The 24171-nt window shown below is 38.7% G+C and overlaps 1 protein-coding gene across 1 annotated transcript in view; it reads right to left on the reverse strand.

The window, feature by feature from the left end:
- The window catches only part of URI1 (URI1 prefoldin like chaperone), an 81440-nt gene extending 59055 nt beyond the window's left edge, over positions 1–22385 (reverse strand). The window contains exon 1 of the mRNA XM_037819390.1: positions 21929–22385. Coding sequence (XP_037675318.1) covers positions 21929–22039 — 111 coding nt within the window. The 5' untranslated portion in view covers positions 22040–22385. The remainder of the gene's footprint in view (positions 1–21928) is intronic.
- Between the last annotated feature and the right edge of the window lie 1786 nt (positions 22386–24171).

Below are 24171 nucleotides of genomic sequence, written 5' to 3' on the forward strand. Positions count from 1 at the left end.
AGCAATGAAACCCAGGAGAGAAGGATCAGCATACACCAGCTATGTACCTTCCTAGGTGACAGAGGTGCTGGCAGCCTTTCTTCAAAGAAGGTACTGACCTACTGATGCCTTAATTTGGACATTTTCATGGCCTAGAACTATAAATTGGTAAGCTAATAAATCGCCAATGTAAAAGCCAACCCATTTCTGGTATACTGCATTCTGGCAAACTGAAACACAGCTCAAGGACTAAATTCCATAGTTAACACACTAAAATATTAAAATGTACAGTGTGCAAAAGATTACAAGACATACAAAGAAATAAGAATCAATGGCACATCAAAAAGAACAAGGCAAGACACCAGAACATATCGACAAAGAAGATAAGACATTGGACATACCAGGCCAAGACTTTAATGGTCATAAATATAATCAAAAATAAAGGAAAACACACAGAGCTAAAGGTAGCAAGAAAATGATACAGGAACAAAATGAGAATTTAATTAGAGAGTCAGAAATCACAAAAAGGAACCAAACAGAAACACTCATGCTGAAGATCACAATAAGGGAAATAAAAAATTCCCTAGAGACATTCAACTGTAGATTGGAGCTGGCAGAAGAAAGATGAGCAAACGCAAAGATAATAGAAATTATTGCACCTGAAAAGCTGAAAGAAAAAAGACTGAGAAAAGTGACAGAGCCTAAGACACCTGTGGGATACAACCAAGTGTAAAATTATAACCATTATGGGAGTCCCATATGAAGTGGAAGGGAAGGCACAGAAGAAGGCAAAAACTTACCAAATTTAAAGAAAGAACATACACATTCAAGTATCCCAATAAACCCCAAAGAGGATAAACTTGAAGATATCCACACACAGGTACATTACAACCAAATTATCAAATGCCAAAGACAAAAAGGATTCTTAAAGCTGCAAGAAAAGCAATGCATCATGTACAAGGGAGCTTCAATAAGATTAAATGCCAATTTCTCATCAGTAACCATGGAGGCAAGAACGAAATGGGACAACATATTCTAGTACTGAAGGAAAATAATTGCCAACCAAGAATTTTCTTTCTGGTGGAACTATCTTTCAAAAATGAAAAAGATTAAAACATCCCCAGATAAACAAAAGCTGAGGGAGTTCATCACCACTAGACCTGCCCTACAAGCAACTGCTAAAGGCAGTTCTTCAGAATGAAAGGAAAGGGCATCAGATGTAAATTGAAATGGCATAAAGAAATAATTCATAAAGAAATAATTGTCTGGTAAAGGCAACCACATGGGGAATTATAAATGCCAGCACTATTGTATTTCTGGTTTGAAACTCAACGGTTTTACTTCTAACAGGATGATCTAAAACACCAATGCATAGAATGAAAGGACCAATCTATGGGTCTGGACACACAATGTATAAATATATAATTTAAGACAAGAAGAACAAAAAGGTGGAGGAATGAAAAGGTATAAAACAGTGTGTGTGTGTGTGGTGTGTGTGTGTGTGTGTGTGTGTGTGTGTGTGTGTGTACATGCTACCGAAGTTAATATCAAATTAAATGAGACTGTTATACATTTAGGATGTTACACTTAAGACTCATGGTAACCACATGAAAATTTTGGGAAAATATACACAGAAAAAAAAAATGAGAAGGGCTCAAAAGGATTCACTACAAAAGAACAAGTTCCACTACAAAAGAAAGTAAATACAAAGTAAGCAGTAATGGAAAAATTGAGGGATGAAAAAAAGTACAGAAAATAGGCAGAAGGAAGTCCTGCATTATCAGTAGACACTTGAATCTATTTACATAATAGATTAAAGTCTCCAATTAAAAGCAACAGGTTGAAAGAATAGATAAAAACTACAGCCCAACTACATGCTGTTTACAAAAGACTCACTTGAAATTCCAAGATGTAAGCAGTTAGAAAGTGAAAGGACAGAAAACAATATTCCATGCAAATAATAACCAAGAGGGAGCTGGGGTGGCTATACTAATATCAGATAAAATAGACATTAACTCAAAAACTGTAACAAGAAACAAAAAATGACACTATATATTCATAAAAGGATCAATTCATCAAGAAGATATATTACAAGTATATACAGAGCCCTAAATACATGAAGCAAAACTGATAGATTTGAGGGGAGAAACAGCTGGTTCTACGGTAAGAGGAGAGGTCAATAAGTCACTTCCAATAACAGATAGAAAACTTAGAAGACCAAGAAGGAAACAGAAGACTTGAACGATTCTATAAAACAACTAACAGAAACACTTAACTCAACAATGGAATGCACATTCTTCTCCAGATCATATGGGTCATTCTCTAGGATAACCCATACGTTAGGCCACAAAACAAGTCTCAGATTTAAAAAGATTAAATCATACAAAGTACACTCTCTAACCACAATGGAATAAAGCCAGATATCAACAACAGAAGGAGAAATGGAAAATTCACAAATACGTGGAAATTAAACAGTACACTCTTAATCAATGGGTCAAAGAAGAAATCACAAGGGAACTTCAGAAATATCTTCAGACAAATGAAAATTAAAATGAAACATACAGCAAAGGCAGTACTGAGAAGGAAATTTATAGCTCTAAATTCTTAATTTAAAAAGGAACATTTCAAATCAGTAACCTAATCTCACACCTGTAGGAGTGGAAAAAGAAGAGCAATATCAATCAACAGTGAGCAGAAGGAACAAAATAACAAAGATCAGCACAGAAAATAAAAGAAAGGGAATCAACAGAGAGAACCAACAACAAAACCAAAATCTGTTCTTTGAAAAGATCAATAAAATTGACATTTCTCTACACTGACAAAGGAAAAAAAGGACACAAATAGTAAAAATCACAAATGAAAGAGGGCATACTACTACCGATCTTACAGAAATAAAAAGGATTGTAACAAGATAGTATGAACAGTTGTACACACCAACAAATTAGATAGCCTAGATGAAATGGAAAACTTCTTAGAAACACACAAATTACCTAAACTGACTCAAGAAGAAACAAAAGACCACAACAGACCAATAGCAAGAAACTGAATCAGTAACCAACAAATCACCCAAAAAAGAAAATGCCAGGACCTGATGGCTTCACCAGGGAATTCAACCAAACATTCAAAGAATTAACCGCAATCCTGCTCAAACTCTTCCAAAAACTTGAAGAGGAGTGAACACTTCCCAACTCATTCTATGAGGCCAGCATCACCCTAATACCAAAGCCAGATAAAGGTATCACAAGACTAGAAAATCACAGCCCAATATCCCTTATAAATATAAACGCAAAAAACCTCAACAAAATACTAACAAACTTCTATTAAATGTAACAAAGGCAATATACCAAACTTAACGTCTATGAGAGAGGGACATAAGGGAGGGATATGGGATTCTTGGTACTGGTGGTGTTTTCTGTCCTTACTATTATATTGTATTATATGACATTTTAGCTTCCTTTTTATCATCTTTTTTATTATTTGCCAAAAAAAAAAAAACACAACTTTTTCATAGGAATCAATATGTTCAAGTGCTGACTGTGGTGATAAATGTCCAACTATATGATAATACTGTGAACAACTGACTGTACACTGTGGATAATTGTATGGTATGTGAATATATCTCTATACAATCATAGGAAAAAATATAAATAGGGATAAAAATGCTGGAGAAAACATGGAGAAGGGATGTACCTGGTTACTGTTGATGAGGAGGCAGAATGGTGTAGCCTTTCTGGAGGTCAGTGTGGTGGTTCCACAAGAAGCTAAGTATGTGGGGGCCATAAGGTCCTGCAACCTCATTAGGGGGGTATGTACTTGGAAGATCTAAGAGCAGAGACATGAATGGACATTTGCACACTGGTGTTTATGGAGGCAGTTATTCATGATTTGCAATGGGTGGAGGTGGCCTAAGGGTACAATGACTGAGTAACAGAATGGTGAACTGTGGTGTACGCATACAATGGAATAGGGAGCAACTACCAGGAGTGAAGCTATGAGAAATGCAACGAGGTGAATGGATCCTGTAGATAGCATTTTGAGTGAAGTACACCAGAAACAAAGGCAAACACTATAATGCATCACCAATATTGACTAACTACAATGTGTAAACTCAGAATTGAATCTTAGAGCACAGCCTAACAAGGAAACGATTATTGTAATGGTCTCTAGATTGAAAGGTCTTAGAGCAGTCAACCTATTCCTGAATTGTAACGGCTATCTCCAAACTCGACGATGCTGATCCCTTTGTGTATAACCTGATTGGTCTTTGGAACACTGGGTATCTCTATGACACCTGAAACTCAGAGCTAGAGCTCGGCAGATATGAATGTCAGTATTAACACATAGAGCAATTATTTAAAAAAAAAAAAAAAAAAGCTGAAAAAGAGCCCAGACTTCAATTAAAGATTTGAATGAAGCAGATCTGGTTAAAACTAAGGCAAATTGGGCCAAAGGGTAAAGGCTGAAACTGACTGTGCGTTAAAACTTCAACTTCCACATGAAACCAACGAAAGAGATGTTTATTTGGTGCAGGATATATATTTTTTAAACAACACAACTTCTACAGTCAGTTTCTTCAAACACCACAATTACAATGAACTTTGAATAGGATATGAGAAATGGTTGGTTTGTATAGGTTAGAGTGAAATAGAAACAAATCTCAAAGTAATTTGGGCAGAGAATAAAAATATACATGCAGGGTACCCCTGAGGAGCTGGAGGAAATTGCAGAAGTGCTGGACTTCCTCACCTGGATTGCTGTTGATGTTCTCACAATATTGAGGACTGACCGCTTGGTATACCAAGCCCTCTGTCTTGCGGCTTGCCCTTATGAAGTTTGTTACTACAAAAGAGAGGCTAGGAGGCGGGGCAAGATGGCAGACTGGTCAGCTGTATGTTTTAGTTACTCCTCCAGGAAAGTAGGTAGAAAGCCAGGAACTGCATGGACTGGACACCACAGAGTAATCTGACTTTGGGCATACTTCATACAACACTCATGAAAACGTGGAACTGCTGAGATCAGCGAAATCTGTAAGTTTTTGCGGCCAGGGGACCCACACCCCTCCCTGCCAGGCTCAGTCCCATGGGAGGAGGGGCTGTCAGCTCCGGGAAGGAGAAGGGAGAACTGCAGTGGCAGCCCTTATCGGAAACTCATTCTGCTGATCCAAACTCCAACCATAGATAGACTGAGACCAGACACCAGAGAATCTGAGAGCAGCCAGCCCAGCAGAGAGGAGACAGGCATAGAAAAAAACAGCATGAAAAACTCCAAAATAAAAGCGGAGGATTTTTGGAGTTCTGGTGAACATAGAAAGGGGAAGGGCAGAGCTCAGGCCCTGAGGCTCGTATGCAAATCCTGAAAAAAAGCTGATCTCTCTGCCCTGTGGACCTTTCCTTAATGGCCCTACTTGCTTTGTCTCTTAGCATTTCAATAACCCATTAGATCTGTGAGGAGGGCCCTTTTATGTTTTTATTTTTTTTTTTAATCCTTTTTTCTTTTTCTAAAACAATTACTCTAAGAAGCCCAATACAGAAAGCTTCAAAGACTTGCAATTTGGGCAGGTCAAGACAAAAGCAGAACTAAGAGAGCTCTGAGACAAAAGGCAATAATCCAGTGGCTGAGAAAATTCACTAAACACCACAACTTCCCAAGAAAAGGGGGGTGTCTGCTCACAGCCATCATCCTGGTGGACAGGAAACACCCCTGCCCACCACCAGCCCCATAGACCAGAGCTGCCCCAGACAACCCAGTGTGACGGAAGTGCTTCAAATAACAGGCACACACCACAAAACTGGGCGAGGACATTAGCCTTCCCTGCAACCTCAGCTGACTGTCCCAGAGTTGGGAAGGTGGAGCAGTGTGAATTAACAAAGCCCCATTCAGCCATCATTTCAGCAGACTGGGAGCCTCCCTACATAGCCCAGCAGCCTAGAACCGCCCTGGGGGGACAGCACTCACCTGTGACATAGCACAGCCATCCCTCAACAGAGGACCAGGGGGTGCACGGCCTGGAACAGGGACCCACTCGCAAGTCTCAGGAGCCATACGCCAATATCAAGGACTTGTGGGTCAGTGGCAGAGACAAACTGTGGCAGGACTGAACTGCAGGATTAGACTATTGCAGCAGCTTTAAAACTCCAGGATCACCAGGGAGATATGATTGTTAGAGCCACCCCCCCTCCCTGACTGCCCAGAAACACGCCCAATATACAGGGCGGGCAACACCAACTACACACGCAAGCTTGGTACACCAATTGGACCCCACAAGACTCACTCCCCACCACAAAGGCAAAGCAGGGGAGAACTGGCTTGTGGAGACCAGGTGGCTCGTGGACGTCACCTGCTGGTTAGTTAGAGAAAGTGTACGCCACGAAGCTGTAGATCTGATAAATTAGAGATAAGGACTTCAATTGGTCTACAAATACTAAAAGAACCCTATCAAGTTCAGCAAATGCCAAGAGGCCAAAAACAACAGAAAATTATAAAGCATATTAAAAAACCAGAAAATATGGATAACCCAAGCCCAAGCACCCAAATCAGAAGATCAGAAGAGACACAGCACCTAGAGCAGCTACTCAAACAACTAAAGATGAAAAATGAGACCACAGTACAGGATACAAAGGATATCAAGAAGACCCTAGAAAAGCATAAAGAAGACACTGCAAAACTAAATAAAAAAATAGATGATCTTATGGAAATTAAAGAAACTGTTGACAAAATTTAAAAGATTCTGGACACTCATAGTACAAGACTAGAGGAAGCTGAACAACGAATCAGTGACCTGGAAGATGACAGAATGGAAAATGAAAGCATAAAAGAAAGAATGGGGAAAAAAATTGAAAAAATCGAAACGGACCTCAGGGATATGATAGATCATATAAAATGTCTGAATATAAGACTCATTGGTGTTCCAGAAGGGGAAGAAAAGGGTGAAGGTCTAAGAAGAGTATTCAAAGAAATTGTTGGGGAAAACTTCCCAAATCTTCTAAGCAACATAAATACACAAATCATAAATGCTCAGCAAACTCCAAATAGAATAAATCCAAATAAACCCACTCCGAGACATATTCTGATCACACTGTCAAACATGGAAGAGAAGGAGCAAGTTCTGAAAGCAGCAAGAGAAAAGCAATTCACCACATACAAAGGAAACAGCATAAGACTAAGTAGTGACTACTCAGCAGCCACCATGGAGGCAAGAAAGCAGTGGCACGATATATTTAAAATTCTGAGTGAGAAAAATTTCCAACCAAGAATACTTTATCCAGCAAAGCTCTCCTTCAAATTTGAGGGAGAGCTTAAATTTTTCACAGACAAACAAATGCTGAGAGAATTTGCTAACAAGAGACCTGCCCTACTGGAGATGCTAAAGAGAGCCCTACAGACAGAGAAACAAAGAAAGGACAGAGAGACTTGGAGAAAGGTTCAGTACTAAAGAGATTCTGTATGGGTACATTAAAGGATATTAATAGAGAGAGGGGAAAAATATATATGACAAACATAAACCAAAGGATAAGATGGCTGATTCAAGAAATGCCTTCACGGTTATAACGTTGAATGTAAATGAATTAAACCCCCCAATTAAAAGATATAGATTCACAGAATGGATCAAAAAAAATGAACCATCAATATGTTGCATACAAGAGACTCATCTTAGACACAGGGACACAAAGAAACTGAAAGTGAAAGGATGGAAAAAAATATTTCATGCAAGCTACAGCCAAAAGAAAGCAGGTGTAGCAATATTAATCTCAGATAAAATAGACTTCAAATGCAGGGATGTTTTGAGAGACAAAGAAGGCCACTACATACTAATAAAAGGGGCAATTCAACAAGAAGAAATAACAATCATAAATGTCTATGCACCCAATCAAGGTGCCACAAAATACATGAGAGAAACACTGGAAAAACTAAAGGAAGCAATTGATGTTTCCACAATAATTGTGGGAGACTTCAACACATCACTCTCTCCTATAGATAGATCAACCAGACAGAAGACCAATAAGGAAATTGAAAACCTAAACAATCTGATAAATGAAGTAGATTTAACAGACAAATACAGAACATTACATCCCAAATCACCAGGATACACATACTTTTCAAGTGCTCACGGAACTTTCTCCAGAATAGATCATATGCTGGGACATAAAACAAGCCTCAATAAATTTAAAAAGATTGAAATTATTCAAAGCACATTCTCTGACCACAATGGAATACAATTAGAAGTCAATAACCATCAGAGACTTAGAAAATTCACAAATACCTGGAGGTTAAACAACACACTCCTAAACAATCAGTGGGTTAACGAAAAAATAGCAAGAGAAATTGCTAAATATATAGAGACGAATGAAAATGAGAACACAACATACCAAAACCTATGGGATGCAGCAAAAGCAGTGCTGAGGGGGAAATTTATAGCACTAAACGCATATATTAAAAAGGAAGAAAGAGCCAAAATCAAAGAACTAATGGATCAACTGAAGAAGCCAGAAAATGAACAGCAAACCAATCCTAAACCAAGTAGAAGAAACAAGGATTAAAGCAGAAATAAATGACATAGAGAACAAAAAAACAACAGAGAGGATAAATATCACCAAAAGTTGGTTCTTTGAGAAGATCAACAAGATTGACAAGCCCCTAGCTAGACTGACAAAATCAAAAAGAGAGAAGACCCATATAAACAAAATAATGAATGAAAAAGGTGGCATAACTGCAGATCCTGAAGAAATTAAAAAAAATATAAGAGGATACTATGAACAACTGTATGGCAACAAACTGGATAATGTAGAGGAAATGGACAATTTCCTGGAAACATATGAACAACCTAGACTGACCAGAGAAGAAATAGAAGACCTCAACCAACCCATCACAAGCAAAGAGATCCAATCAGTCATCAAAAGTCTTCCCACAAATAAATGCCCAGGGCCAGATGGCTTCCCAGGGGAATTCTACCAAACTTTCCAGAAAGAACTGACACCAATCTTACTCAAACTCTTTCAAAACATTGAAGAAAATGGAACACTACCTAACTCATTTTATGAAGCTAACATCAATCTAATACCAAAACCAGGCAAAGATGCTACAAAAAAGGAAAACTACCGGCCAATCTCCCTAATGAATATAGATGCAAAAATCCCCAACAAAGTACGTGCAAATCCAAACACACATTAAAAAAATCATACACCATGACCAAGTGGGGTTCATTCCAGGCGTGCAAGGATGGTTCAACATAAGAAAATCAATCAATGTATTACAACACATTAAAAACTCAAAAGGGAAAAATCAAATGATCATCTCAATAGATGCTGAAAAAGCATTTGACAAAATCCAACATCCCTTTTTGATAAAAACACTTCAAAAGGTAGAACTGAAGGAAACTTCCTCAGTATGATCAAGAGCATATATATGAAAAACCCACAGCCAGCATAGTACTCAATGGTGAGAGACTGAAAGCCTTCCCTCTAAGATCAGGAACAAGACAAGGATGCCCGCTGTCACCACTGTTATTCAACATTGTGCTGGAAGTGCTAGCCAGGGCAATCCGGCAAGACAAAGAAATAAAAGGCATCCAAATTGGAAAAGAAGAAGTAAAACTGTCATTGTTTGCAGATGATATGATCTTATATCTGGAAAACCCTGAAAAATCGACGATACAGCTACCAGAGCTAATAAACAAATTTAGCAAAGTAGCGGGATACAAGGTTAATGCACTTAAGTCAGTAATGTTTCTATATGCTAGAAATGAACAAACTGAAGAGACACTCAAGAAAAAGATACCATTTTCAATAGCAACTAAAAAAATCAAGTACCTAGGAATAAACTTAACCAAAGATGTAAAAGACCTATACAAAGAAAACTACATAACTCTACTAAAAGAAATAGAAGGGGACCTTAAAAGATGGAAAAATATTCCATGTTCATGGATAGGAAGGCTAAATGTCATTAAGATGTCAATTCTACCCAAACTCATCTACAGATTCAATGCAATCCCAATCAAAATCCCAACAACATACTTTGCAGACTTGGAAAAGCTAGTTATCAAATTTATTTGGAAAGGGAAGATGCCTCGAATTGCTAAAGACATTCTAAAAAAGAAAAACGAAGTGGGAGGACTTACACTCCCTGACTTTGAAGCTTATTATAAAGCCACAGTTGTCAAAACAGCATGGTACTGGCACAAAGATAGACATAGAGATCAATGGAATCGAACTGAGAATTCGGAGATAGACCCTCAGATCTATGGCCGACTGATCTTTGATAAGGCCCCCAAAGTCACTGAACTGAGTCATAATGGTCTTTTCAACAAATGGGGCTGGGAGAGTTGGATATCCATATCCAAAAGAATGAAAGAGGACCCCTACATCACGTCCTACACAAAAATTAACTCAAAATGGACCAAAGATCTCAATATAAAAGAAAGTACCATAAAACTCCTAGAAGATAATGTAGGAAAACATCTTCAAGACCTTGTATTAGGCGGCCACTTCCTACACTTTACACCCAAAGCACAAGCAACAAAAGAAAAAATAGATAAATGGGAACTCCTCAAGCTTAGAAGCTTCTGCACCTCAAAGGAATTTCTCAAAAAGGTAAAGAGGCAGCCAACTCAATGGGAAAAAATTTTTGGAAACCATGTATCTGACAAAAGACTGATATCTTGCATATATAAAGAAATCCTACAACTCAATGACAATAGTACAGACAGCCCAATTATAAAATGGGCAAAAGATATGAAAAGACAGTTCTCTGAAGAGGAAATACAAATGGCCAAGAAACACATGAAAAAATGTTCAGCTTCACTAGCTATTAGAGACATGCAAATTAAGACCACAATGAGATACCATCTAACACCGATTAGAATGGCTGCCATTGAACAAACAGGAAACTACAAATGCTGGAGGGGATGTGGAGAAATTGGAACTCTTATTCATTGTTGGTGGGACTGTATAATGCTTCAGCCACTCTGGAAGTCAGTCTGGCAGTTCCTTAGAAAACTAGATACAGAGTTACCATTCGATCCAGCGATTACACTTCTCGGTATATACCCGGAAGATCGGAAAGCAGTGACACGAACAGATATCTGCACGCCAATGTTCATAGCAGCATTATTCACAATTGCCAAGAGATGGAAACAACCCAAATGTCCTTCAACAGATGAGTGGATAAATAAAATGTGGTATACACACGATGGAATACTACACGGTAGTAAGAAGGAACGATCTCGTGAAACATATGACAACATGGATGAACCTTGAAGACATAATGATGAGCGAAATAAGCCAGGCACAAAAAGAGAAATATTATATGCTACCACTAATGTGAACTTTGAAAAATGTAAAACAAATGGTTTATAATGTAGAATGTAGGGGAACTAGTAATAGAGAGCAATTAAGGAAGGGGGAACAATAATCCAAGAAGAACTGATAAGCTATTTAATGTTCTGGGGATTCCCAGGAATGACTATGGACTGTTAATTTCTGATGGATATAGTAGGAGCAAGTTCACAGAAATGTTGCTATATTAGGTAACTTTCTTGGGGTAATGTAGGAACATGTTGGAAGTTAAGCAGTTATCTTAGGTTAGTTGTCTTTTTCTTACTCCCTTGTTATGGTCTCTTTGAAATGTTCTTTTATTGTATGTTTGTTTTCTTTTTAACTTTTTTTTCATACAGTTGATTTAAAAAAGAAGGGAAACTTAAAAAAAAAAAAAAAAAAAAACAAGGAAAAAAAGATGTAGTGCCCCCTTGAGGAGCCTGTGGAGAATGCAGGGGTATTGGCCTACTCCACCTCGATGGTTGCTAACATGACCACAGACATAGGGGACTGGTGGTTTGATGGGTTGAGCCCTCTAACATAGGTTTTACCCTTGGGAACATGGTTGCTGCAAAGGAGAAGCTAGGCCTCCCTATAACTGTGCCTAAGAGCCTCCTCCCGAATGCCTCTTTGTTGCTCAGATGTGGCCCTCTCTCTCTAGCTAAGCCAACTTGAAAGGTGAAATCACTGCCCTCCCCCTACGTGGGATCAGACACCCAGGGGAGTGAATCTCCCTGGCAACGTGGAATATGACTCCCAGGGAGGAATGTAGACCTGGCATCGTGGGACGGAGAACATCTTCTTGACCAAAAGGGGGATGTGAAAGGAAATGAAATAAGCTTCAGTGGCAGAGAGATTCCAAAAGGAGCCAAGAGTCCACTCTGGTGGGCACTCTTATGCACAATTTAGACAACCCTTTTTAGGTTCTAAAGAATTGGGGTAGCTGGTGGTGGATACCCGAAACTATCAAACTACAACCTAGAACCCATGAATCTCAAAGACAATTGTATAAAAATGTAGCTTATGAGGGGTGACAATGGGATTGGGAAAGCAATAAGGACCACACTCCACTTTGTCTAGTTTATGGATGGATGAGTAGAAAAATAGGGGAAGGAAACAAACAGACAGACAAAGGTACCCAGTGTTATTTTTTACTTCAATTGCTCTTTTTCACTTTAATTATTATTCTTGTTATTTTTGTGTGTGTGCTAATGAAGGTTCAGAGATTGGTTTAGGTGATGAATGTACAACTATGTAATGGTAGCGTGAACAATCGAATGTACGATTTGTTTTGTATGACTGCGTGGTATGTGAATATATTTCAATAAAATGAAGGTAAAAAAATAAAATGAAATGAAAAAAAACAAAAAGAGAGGCTAAACCTGCTTATAATTGTGCCTATGAGTCTCCCACTGAGTGCCTCTTTGTTGCTCAGATGTGGCCCTCTCTCTCTAAGCCGTCGTGGCAGGTGATCTCATTGCCCCTCCCCCTACGTGGGACCTGACTCCCAGGGGCACAAATCTCCTTGGCAACGCAGGATATGACTCCTAGGGATGAATCTGGACCCAGCATCATGGGATTGAGAACATCTTCTTAACCAAAAGGGGGATGTGAAATGAAACGAAATTTCATTCGTGGCTGAGAGATTTCAAATGGAGTCAAGAGGTCACTCTGGTGGACATTCTTACGCACTATATAGATAACAATTTTTAGGTTTTAATGTATTGGAATAGCTATAAGTAAATACCTGAAATTATCAAACTCCAACCCAGTAGCCTTGACTCTTGAAGATGACTGTATAACAATGTAGCTTACAAGGGGTGACAGTGTGACTGTGAAAACCTTGTTGATCGCACTCCCTTTATCTAGTGTATGTACGGATGAGCAGAAAAAAGGGACAAAAACTAAATGAAAACTAGGGTGGAACGGGGGTGAATGATTTGGGTGTTCTTTTTTACTTTTACTTCTTATTCTTATTCTGATTCTTTCTAATGTAAGGAAAATGTTCAAAAATAGATTGGGATGATGGATGCCTAAGTATATGATGGTACTGTGAATAGTTGATTGTACACCATAGATAATTACATGGTATGTGAATATATCTCAAAGAAACTGAATTTAATTAAAAAAAATAACTGAGAGACAAACCACGGCTATTTAGACTTGGATATCCAGCAGACATTTTCTAGAAAATGACCCAAATGAGCCTGTCAAGGAAAACAACTGAGAGTATTTGTTACCAGTGGAAGAGTTGAGCTTTCAAGTAAAAATAAGAACCTTATAAAATGTTTATCTGCCTATATATGTGTGTGTGTGTGTGTGTGTGTGTCTGTGTATACACACTCATATATATAATGCAGGTTTAATTTTGTGGGTGAAAGAAGAATGAAGTATCAGTGGTGTGGAATAAACTAATAGAAAACAAGAATTGTTTATATAAATCTCTAAGCGGATGTGGTTGGAATCAAAATAGTTTGGTATTTAGATTCCTCAGGGCATACTGAGTCTTGTAACTATTTTTTGTTAAAATATCAATATTAAAACTTACCAGAAATTACACACACAAAAAAAAATACTACCAAACTGAATCCAACAGCACATGAAAAGGATTATACACCACATTCAAGAGGGATTTATGCCAGAAACATACAGGTGATTCAACATAAGAAGGTCAATATATTACACCACATTAGCAGGATGAAAGGATCATGATCATCTCAGTTTGATGCAGCGAAGGCCTTAGGAAAAATCCAGACCCTTTCTCATTTAAAAAAAAAAGTCAGAAAAATAGGAATAGATGGAAACTTCCTCAGCATGGTAAAAGGCATATATTAAAAATTCACAACAAACGTCATATTCAATGGTGAAAGACTGAAACCTTTCGCCCTAAGATCAGGAGTAAGACAAGTATGGCCACTTCCACCATTACTATTCAACTCTGTACTGGAAGTTCTAGCCAGAACAATTAGGCAAGAAAAAGAAAACACATCCAAATTGGAAAGGAAGTAAAACTCTCGCTATTTTGCAGATGACATAATTCATTATACAGAAAATCATGAAAAATCTACAACAAAGCTACTAGAGCTTTTAAACGAATTCAGCAAAGTAGTCGGGTACGAGATAAACATGCAAAAATCAGTGGTTCTATACGCTAGTAATGAGCAATCTGAAAAGAAAAAAAAATTTCATTTACAATAGCAGCTTAAGGAATAAAACATCTAGGAATAAATGCAAGCCAAGGATGGAAAGCACACGTATGTAGGAAACTACAAACATCGCTGAAAGAAATCAAAGCGCTTCAAACAAGAACCTGGACCATTCCATTTTTCTAAAAGGACAGATGACTGTACTCTTTCATCTCATATGATCCTTGTGAACCAAAATTTACATAACAGAGATTTACTATGTTTAAATTCTTACCAAAATTTCCAATAAAACTGTTTTCACTATCTTTTATTATTTCTGTAAATTATTTGTAAAATTGTACTTAAAAATGTAAAAAATAAGAAGGATCTATTAGAATTGGGATGGTAAATGGTGATAACTATTTTTCCTGGTTACTAAAGGTTAATATATTTCCTTAGCACTGTCCACTGAAAGGCCATTGCTGCAATTAATAACACTGATTGGAAAGCGCACTACTTGGGTCCAGATCTTAGGTTCTAAGCATTTTCCACCAAAAAAAAAAACAAAAAACAGGGCCTTTGGAATAAATAGCCAACTCCACGGCTGAGGCAAAGAAAGTACAAGGTAAGTATGGGACATCTTGTCCCAGAAAGCAAAATAACAATTAAAGAATGGTGGGCCATGCCAAAAGGATGCAGAAGCAAGCTTGAAAGGGCTCCAAATTTGGTACAATTTAAGCAAAAGAAGGAATGAAAACAAATTATCACATACCAAATTTTAAAAAAAAGTCTATTGTCTTACTACAAAAAAGGGGATAAAGGGCAGCTCTTTTCAGAAAAGTGTCAGCTAATAAATATAGTTGGTATGACAATTAGAAAATCACTAATTTGCAAAGAGCAATATAATAACTGATTCAAGGTAGGATAATGGTAACTGTGATCTGGGAAAACATTGTTGGAGAATAGGATATTTACTGTCTTAAAATATTAATAACACATAGAGTACTTATTCCCGAAAAGGTACCTTTAGAACCGGCAGAAACCACCTTAAACAAGTGACTGGCAACACCAACAATGGGACAAAGTGACATAATGTTCCTCCTGATGAGCTGCAATAATGAGTCAGTCATCTGTGTGCATCAGACAAATCCAAACTGTGGTACAAAAAAACTGACCCGAACTCTTCAAAAATACCAATTTCATAAAAACAAAAGAATGCAAGGGATTGTTGTAGATTAAAGGAGACTCAAAAGGTAAGACAACCAAATCAATGTGCAATGTTTGACTGGATCTTGGATTGAAAAAGGACATTTTTAGGAAGACTGAGGAAGAAATAGAACATTAGATATGTCAACCTTAATTTCTTGGGTACGAAAAAGGTATTATGGTTTTGTAGGAAAATAGCCTTGTTCAAAAAAGTTAAAAATCAAAGATATGATGATGTCTGCAATTTACTTTCCAATGGTTCAGCAAGGCAGAAAAAAGGAATATATAGAGAAAGAAAAAGCAGGTGTGGTAAAATACTAATTGGTGATTCTAGACAAAGAGTGTTCATCATGTTATTCTTTCAACTTTACTGCAGCAGTACAATTTTTCAAAATAAACAGTTATAGTTTTTTTTTTTTTTTTAAAAAAAAGACTGCTTATGACAGACTAAAAAGACAAACTCACCAATCTGGAGATGAGGACAAGAATGATATAAGCGGAAAGTTTGTTTAAAAAAAAAAAAAAAAAACCCAAACTGACGATATCAGATAGGAGAACAAAATCAAACAGTTTTGGTCCAAGCATAGATTCCGTGCACTTTGCTCCCCATTTTCCCAAGAGCATTTTGGAATCATTCTTGTCTTTTGTTCAAATCTGGAGAGTCCCAAAATAATAAAAATATTCCCCCCTTTAAATACTGTATCATAACACTTACTGAAATACTTCCAAAATACTAAAACAAGTTTCCTTCTCACATGGACGTGATACTAAATGCTAACAACAAAAAGTGTACTGAAATAAAATGTTAAGTCATAAATAATGAGTTTCAAAAACTCACCCACTTAGGAAATCTATCTTTGGATATAAGCAAACATATTCTTACAACTTTTTCTTTCTTAAGTGGGAAAAAAAAATAACATTAGAAAGGTCAAATGCACTCTTTTCAACAAATAGCAGTTTCTAAAATTCTACACCCTTTCACAAAAACTCTTAGTAAAGTTGGAATATAAGGGAATTTCCTTATTCTAATAAATAGTAAATACAAAAAAATAACTATAGCAATTTTGGTAAATTTCTGAACGCTTACCCCTGATGCCCTGAATATTCAACATTGCACTACAGGTCCTAGCCAGCGCAAAAGGCAAACAGCATTATAGTTAAGAAGGATAAAATAAAGTAATCTTCAGGAGCCACACAAAACTTACCCTGCAAGATAACAAGATGACTTCTCAAGCCATAATAATTAGGATAGTATAGTTTTGGTGCTTTGGAATAGTCAAACAGACTTACACAAGAAAAAGGAGAATCAAGAAACTGATCCACACAGTGGTGTGTGGCGAAGGAGAAACTAGATATCCATACAATAAAATATGAAACCTGACCCCAACCACTTACTATATGTGAAAACAATTCCAGGTAGATTATAGATCCAAAAGTGAAAGGCAAAAACAATGAAGCTTCTAGAAGATAATTTAAGAACATCAGGGTAGGAAAGACTTCTTAAAAACGAGGCAAAAACACCAACCGTAAAGGAAAATGACTGTTAAATTTTAGAACTTCTGTTGATCAAAGGACACCTTTATAGAGTATCAAGTCAAGCCACAGACTAGGAAAAAACAAATCTTAAAACACAGCAAACATCCCAATGGAGAAAGACAAAAGATACACAGTCATCTCTCCTTCTTTCTCTCTCTCTCTCTCTCACTCTCTCTCTCTCTCTCTCTCTCTCTCTCTCTCGCTCTCACACACACACACACACACACACGGATACACACACACACACTCACACAAGCACACACACAAATCCAAATGGCCAATAAACATATTAAAAGGTGATAAGCCTCATTAGCCTTCCCCAGAAGGGCCAGCTACTATGAAAAAGACAGACAGCACCAAGTGCTGGTGAGGTGGAGTGGCTGGAACTTTCATCCACTGCTGGCAGAAGCATAAATAGGTATAACCATTTTGGCAAACAGGCATCATACAGTAAACTGAAGACACAAATACCCCATGAGCATGTTCAGGACTAAAACTAGAAACAATACAAATTGCTCACCTGAAAAATAAAGTTAAGATTATGAGACCAAATTTGTAAACGTCTATCACAATTCCTAGCACAAAGAATTTACTCCGTTTATGACAATGCCATCCTTTCTTCATACAGAGCACAGATATGTTCATAAGATTAGCATGCTTCTCAAAACCACTCCAATGGATTCCCATCTCCCAAGAACAAAAGTATAAAGCATTTACAGTGGTCTGGTACTGCTCTCACCCTGGCTCACCCTGATCTGTTTGCACTGACCAGAAAGCTCTTCTCCAAATATCTTCCATAGAGCCACATGGCTCACTCCCCACTTATTTCAGGTTTCTTCTCAAATTAAACTGTAAAAGACAAGCCCTGCCTGTCTGCCTTATATAAACAGACATTCCTTCCACTCAAACCCTCGCACTCCCTATTTCCCTCGCCTTGCTTTATTTTTTCTCTCTAGCCTTAACTATCACAAACCACGTGATCTTTTATAAATGTGCTTAAGGCGTGTCATCACCACTAGAATGTAATCTCCATGAAAGCAAGCACTTTCTCTATTTTGTGCAGCAGAACATGCCTGGAATGTTGCAGGTATTCAATAAATATTTGCTGAGTGAATCTCATGATTTGGATTCCGGGCTTGGAGCACTGTTGTATGGGGTACATGTCTTACAGTCAGTTTCTTAAACAATCTGCAGTTTAGTTCATCCTGAGAAATAGGAAAACCCTCCATTAAGTTAAATTAGCTGTTCTGCTTATGAAAAATGTAAAATATTTACTCTTAATGCATTTTATTCCCCTAGGTTCTCTATCAGGAAAATTTAAGTTATTCCTATATTCTAAGTGAGAATTACATGAGCCACTTAACAATAAATTACACAAAACAATTTTGTAACTTATGATCATTCTGCAAATAAACCTTTGAAAACAATGTTATATACCACTTTTTGCATGTGAAAATAAAACCTCGGTAATTCTAATAAGAGATAATAGTATCTGAGATATAAAATTCAGATAGTCAAGAAACCAAAATTTCAGCATAATGCAATCCTAAAATATAGCCAGATTCAACAAGATCTTAGTATAAGGAAACCACCCTGGAAGAGCCCAAGACACACCCCACCAGTACTAGATGACAGATTTTATGGCATAAAGTTTTCCTCTACTAAAATATAAAGTACAGCTATCTAATCTGCATATTTTTGGCCTTTTGGATCTCCCATCCACTGAAACAGATCCTTTAAAATACAGACCTAGTCTATTTACTGAGCAGCTTTTTATGAACTGGGAATAATTTTATATACCCAATGCAGACATGCATATGCTTATTTTATGTGCCAAATTAACATTAACACATCACAACTCCGCAGTATGACATTTTTCCACCAAATATTTTACAAGTACTAGTAAAAACAGAATTAGTTTTAAAAGAAAAAAGGTGATCTTGAGTTTCCCTCTTCTCCCTGTATCTTCTGACAGAGAAATAAAGATTAAATAAAACCTTCAAGGGGAAAAAAGAAAAAAAGGAAACCAATGATGTCTACCAAACCCAGAATAACCAAGAAATCAACCTACTACTGGCATTCAAACCAGCCAAGATCCATTCTTCAGGCCCAGAAAGTATTCAGTAAAGATGATACCCCATTTTCGTTAAAATCAACTAAAGTAAGTTTTATCTGCAGCCTTTTTTGAAAAACTAAAATCCCATTCAATTTCACTCATTACTTTTAGGTAAAATAAGAAATGAAATTGTGAGCTTTCAGAACACTTAATAGTATTGTTTTCTTATACAAAATAACGTGTGTATATCTGCATACATATAAAAATAACTGGAAGCACACTGTACCTACTGTTCTATAATTTTTAATGCCTGCATAATATTTCATATCATATGCACATACCATGAGTTATTTAACCAATTCCCTATTGCCGGATTTTTGTTTTTCATTGTTATAAATAAAGTTAAAGGGAACAATTCTGTACATTTCTTTTTGCTAGATCAAAAAGGAACAAACCAAAGTTTTAACTAAAAAAAAATTTAATGTTTCAGCACTGATACTCTCATGAAAGTGAAAACAATGTTAAAATATTTGATCCTCTCCATTTCCACAGAAATTGTCACTAGGACTATGGCTCACTCATGTCCCCTGTTTGTCCTTATTCCTCAGGTTATAAATTTTTTGTCCTTTTTATTCAGTGCTCCAGAGGACAAAACAAGGAAAAAACAGAGAGAGGGACCAAGGTAAAACTTGTTGTACTCTTTAGCTAAACTTAAAAACCAAACAAAACAAAACCTGATGACCAACCTTAACCACATTACCTAGCAGCCCCTCTCAACCAAGGCTCCCAGAGAGAATAAAGCCCGAAACTGAAAGTATCCATCGTATGTAATGAATTAATCTCTCTCCTCTACATCTACAGCCTACTAGGAAGATAGCACCCGGAGAAAATAATGTCATTCAAATCCTTTTGTTCAGAATTTAACTCTCTCTCACAGAACCTAGGAAGGAAAGACCAAATCCTAAAGCATGTTTCATTCAACCTAATACTAAGTGCCACAATAATGTAAAGTTCCTATGACATATTTTTCCTTTTACATTCAAAGAGGCTCACCATGCTTCTACATTACTAGAAACCACTATAGTTCTACACTTGGGTTGGTTTTGAAGCCCATGTGAAACTCCCTCACAAAATTTATTGATTATTTACTAGGGAAAGTTTTCCTCTACTAAAATATAAAGTACAGCTATCTAATCTGCATATTTTTGGCCTTTTGGGTCTCCCATCCACTGAAACAGATCCTTTAAAATACAGACCTAGTCTATTTACTGAGCAGCTTTTTATGAACTGGGAATAACTTTATATGCCCAATGCAGACATGCATATGCTTATTTTATGTGCCAAATTAACATTAACACATCACAACAAAGTAATTCTGTAACATATTCAATGTCTACTGAAATGATTCAAGTTCCCATAGGACTGTAACTGAATACGCATTTCTTCTTTCAAGCGTAAGTGGACCCAATGCCAGAAAGCTGTTCAGAGCACCTCAAAAATTATCCTTCGTATTTCAGCTGCACTAACATCAAAATAAAACCAAGGCTACCTCCTTTTAACAAGCCAAATGGGAGATAACATATCAAGTAGGCCTTATGCATTATACTAGGAAGTATACCATGTAATTCCACTACAGAATAAAGCCCAACAATTGCATATGGTATTAGAAAAAAATGGCTCTCATAAAACAAAATCCAATGCACAAAATAATTCATTGTACAAAGTAGAAAAGATTCCCAGTTCGTCCTAACAGGTGGTTTCCAAGCAAACCAGGATTTTAAAAATTTCTATGAAAAGTCCCCTATCTGGTTGAACTAAGTATAATTTATACACCTATGTAAGTAGAGATTTTTACATAGAAATGTTCAAGAGAAAGCGTCAAGGATTCCCAAACTGGAGGAACTTCCTAACCCTTTTTATTCCATGACACTGTCTCTCAAAACGACATGGGACATTTAAAATAAATTAAAAGCTGTTTTTCAAATGAATTTTAAGAGATTTCAGAAAATAGTGAGAATCAACCTGAAAAGCCACAAAATCCACCAAAAAAAAAAAAAAAAAAAGGGAGACTTAATAACACTACTTCTTAAATCGGGTATATTTTTTCACATGCAATCCCACTAGGAAATGAAAAACTTTCTTCCCTCTTCACTGGTGATTCAACATTCGTATATTATATGACTGAAATTAAAATTTGTAAAACGGCAGTCTACTTTGACAAATACTGAACAATCGAACTTGGAATTGCATACAAAGGATATCACGGAAACTTAGTAAAACTCTTAAGGGCAAACTTAGCAACGAAAAACATACATTTTATCAACGCTTAGAAAACAAGCTAAAAAAATATAAGGTGAACACTTCCGTTTATAGCGTGCACCCCCTACAAAAAAAAAAAAATCCCATGCACTCCCGCATATATTAAATTTAAAGCCTCACTTTTAGATACAAGTTAAAACAGCTCGTCACATCCCTCTAACCCAACCCTCCCCTCCCCTCGGAGGTCAATGGACTCCCGACAAAAGACAACAAAAGCACGTGACAAAAGTTTCTCCCAACACCGCCTCTCCCGCTCCAGGCCTAGAGGCCGCGCTCCCGCCCGCCAAGGGGTCCTGAGCGAGGCGGGCCCAGCGGCAGGGGGCTGCGGCCCGAGGGGAAGGAGGCGGCCGGCGGCGCGGGGCCCAGGCGGAAGCGCGGGCCGGGGCCGCGGCCTGTACCTTTTCCTGCTCCTCGCGGAGCCGCGCCACCTCCGGGCCACGCAGCAGCGCCGAAGCCGAGGCCGCGGCGGAGGCGTCAGCGTGGGGCCCGGGCTCGAGCGGGGCCTCCATGGCGGGGGCGCCGGGGATCTGGGGTGGGGGGAAGGCGGCCGGCCGGCGGGCTCAGCGCAGCGAACGAGTCCTAAATGAGTGTTTATGGCAGCGGCGTGGCCGGCGGCTGCCCAGCGCCCGCGTGCTCGCCCTCATCCACCGCGCGTCCGGGGCTGAGGAGGCCGCGCCCGCGCTGCCCGCTGCTGCGGCGGCCGCTGCTCGCGTCCCGGCTGCCCGCGGCCGCATCTCACTCGCACATGTCGCCCGCCGCCGCCGCCGCCGCGGGCTGGGAGCCGGAGTCGCCTTTCCCGGGCGGGCCGAGCCGAGCGGGGTGTCCCGTGGCGGCCGCGCCTCCTCCGAGCCTCCCGCAGGCCCCGCCCTGCCGCGCGGCCCTCCGGGAAGCACGCGCGGCCAACGCGCGCCTGGCCCCGCCCCCAGGCGAGACCACGTGGAGGGGAGGGGCGGGGCTGGCGTTGCTGCGAAGGAGCTTTCGTAGGGCCGGGCGAGGGACCCCGCTTTACCCACCGGGCGTGCCCTCGTCCCACGTGTGCTGCGTGCGCGCCTGCCATGTGTCGGCACCTGTTCTCGTCGCGGGGACACGGAAGCCCTCAGAAAGCTGACACTCTAGCGCAGATCGACGCTCAGGGAGTGTTCATCCAGAAGGGCACCAACGTAGCCTTAGAGCCCGTGGTCGGTTAGCGCTGCATCTGGCCGTTAGGAGCTTAATTCTAGCGCTAATGCTACTTCATAAGCACATTTAATTTTAGCAAATTTATCGCTTTCCTGTGCCTTCTTAATAAATTAAAATATACTGTTCTATTTTGCTTGTGTATTAATTACTGTACACATTATAAATTTTCCATATATGTATTAAGCTCTTGTACTTATAGTAATGTATTACTATGTATGTGCTATTTAAGAAATTTTTGTACACGCTTTTCCTCTTGTTTTAAAACATCCTGTGCCCTCTTCCTCCTCCAGCTCTTTTTGTATACACTAGGCCTCTAATTAGTGCTTACTGAATGGAACTGGCCTGGTGGTAACCATCTCCACCCCTGTCCTGTTCCCTAGGCGTTGTCCAGGTGGAAATGGACTGGAAGATGCCACCCAGTTAAAGCGAGCTACCGGATTTAGGCCCAGCATGAGCCCCTCTCTCTGGGGGAAGCCAGAGTTCTGGTCACTTCTATGTGAACTCTCCCAAGATTAAATTTGGCAACTAAGTTGATTTTTTTAAAATAAGGAAAAACAACATGGGTCTGTGGGGTTGATGTTCTGTTGGGGGTAGGCTGGGGCTGTGGCCAGGGGTGCTAAGGGAGCCATGCCAAAAGCCAAGAGTGAAACAAAGGCCAGGAAGAAAGGCTTCAGGGATGCCTACTAAGTGCCCCCAGAGAACTGATACTGCAAGAGGATCTGCACTCAGGAGAGCAGGTAGCCTGCTGCCCCATGGCTCTGTGGGCCGTCCTGGTTCCCTCCAAGCAAATCTCCCTTTCTGCTTGATCTCTTTCAAGTGGGTCCCTGGTAGGGGAAATTTTAGGTTGATCATATGTTACTAGAAAAATAATTTTTAATAACAAACATAGAAACACAGTGAACCCTGTTGTAAACCGGTAGACTATACAGTTAATAATACAATTATAAAATGTTCTTTCATGTTAATGTATCACACTAATGCAAGGTGTTAATAGGTTGGTATATGGGAACTCAATATTTTATGCATGATTTTTCTGTAAACCTACAACTTCTCTAATATAGAATAAAAATAATAAACTTGCCCTACCTCATTTGCAAGGTATAGTACTATACTGTGCTATAAAAGCTACAGAAATGGACATTGTGAATAGACAGATCAATGAAACAGAACAGAGAGCCCAGAAATAGATCCACAGAAATGTAATCAACTGATTTTTTATAAAGGTGCAAAGACAGTACAATGGAGAAAGAATAGTCTTTCCAACAAATGGTTCTACAGCAATTGGATGTCCAAAAAAAAGACCATCTACACATACCTCTGTCAAAAAAGGTAGAACAAAATGGAGTTACTATGGCTAAGATATTTAAAATGGAGTCAGAAGGTCATTCTCGAAGTTACTCTTATGCAGGTTCCAGCCAGATATCACAAACTGCCAAGTATGCAAATCCTCAAGCAACAATAT

This window comes from Choloepus didactylus, chromosome 27, assembly GCF_015220235.1.
Source record: "Choloepus didactylus isolate mChoDid1 chromosome 27, mChoDid1.pri, whole genome shotgun sequence".
In the NCBI taxonomy this organism is placed as follows: Eukaryota; Metazoa; Chordata; class Mammalia; order Pilosa; family Megalonychidae; genus Choloepus; species Choloepus didactylus.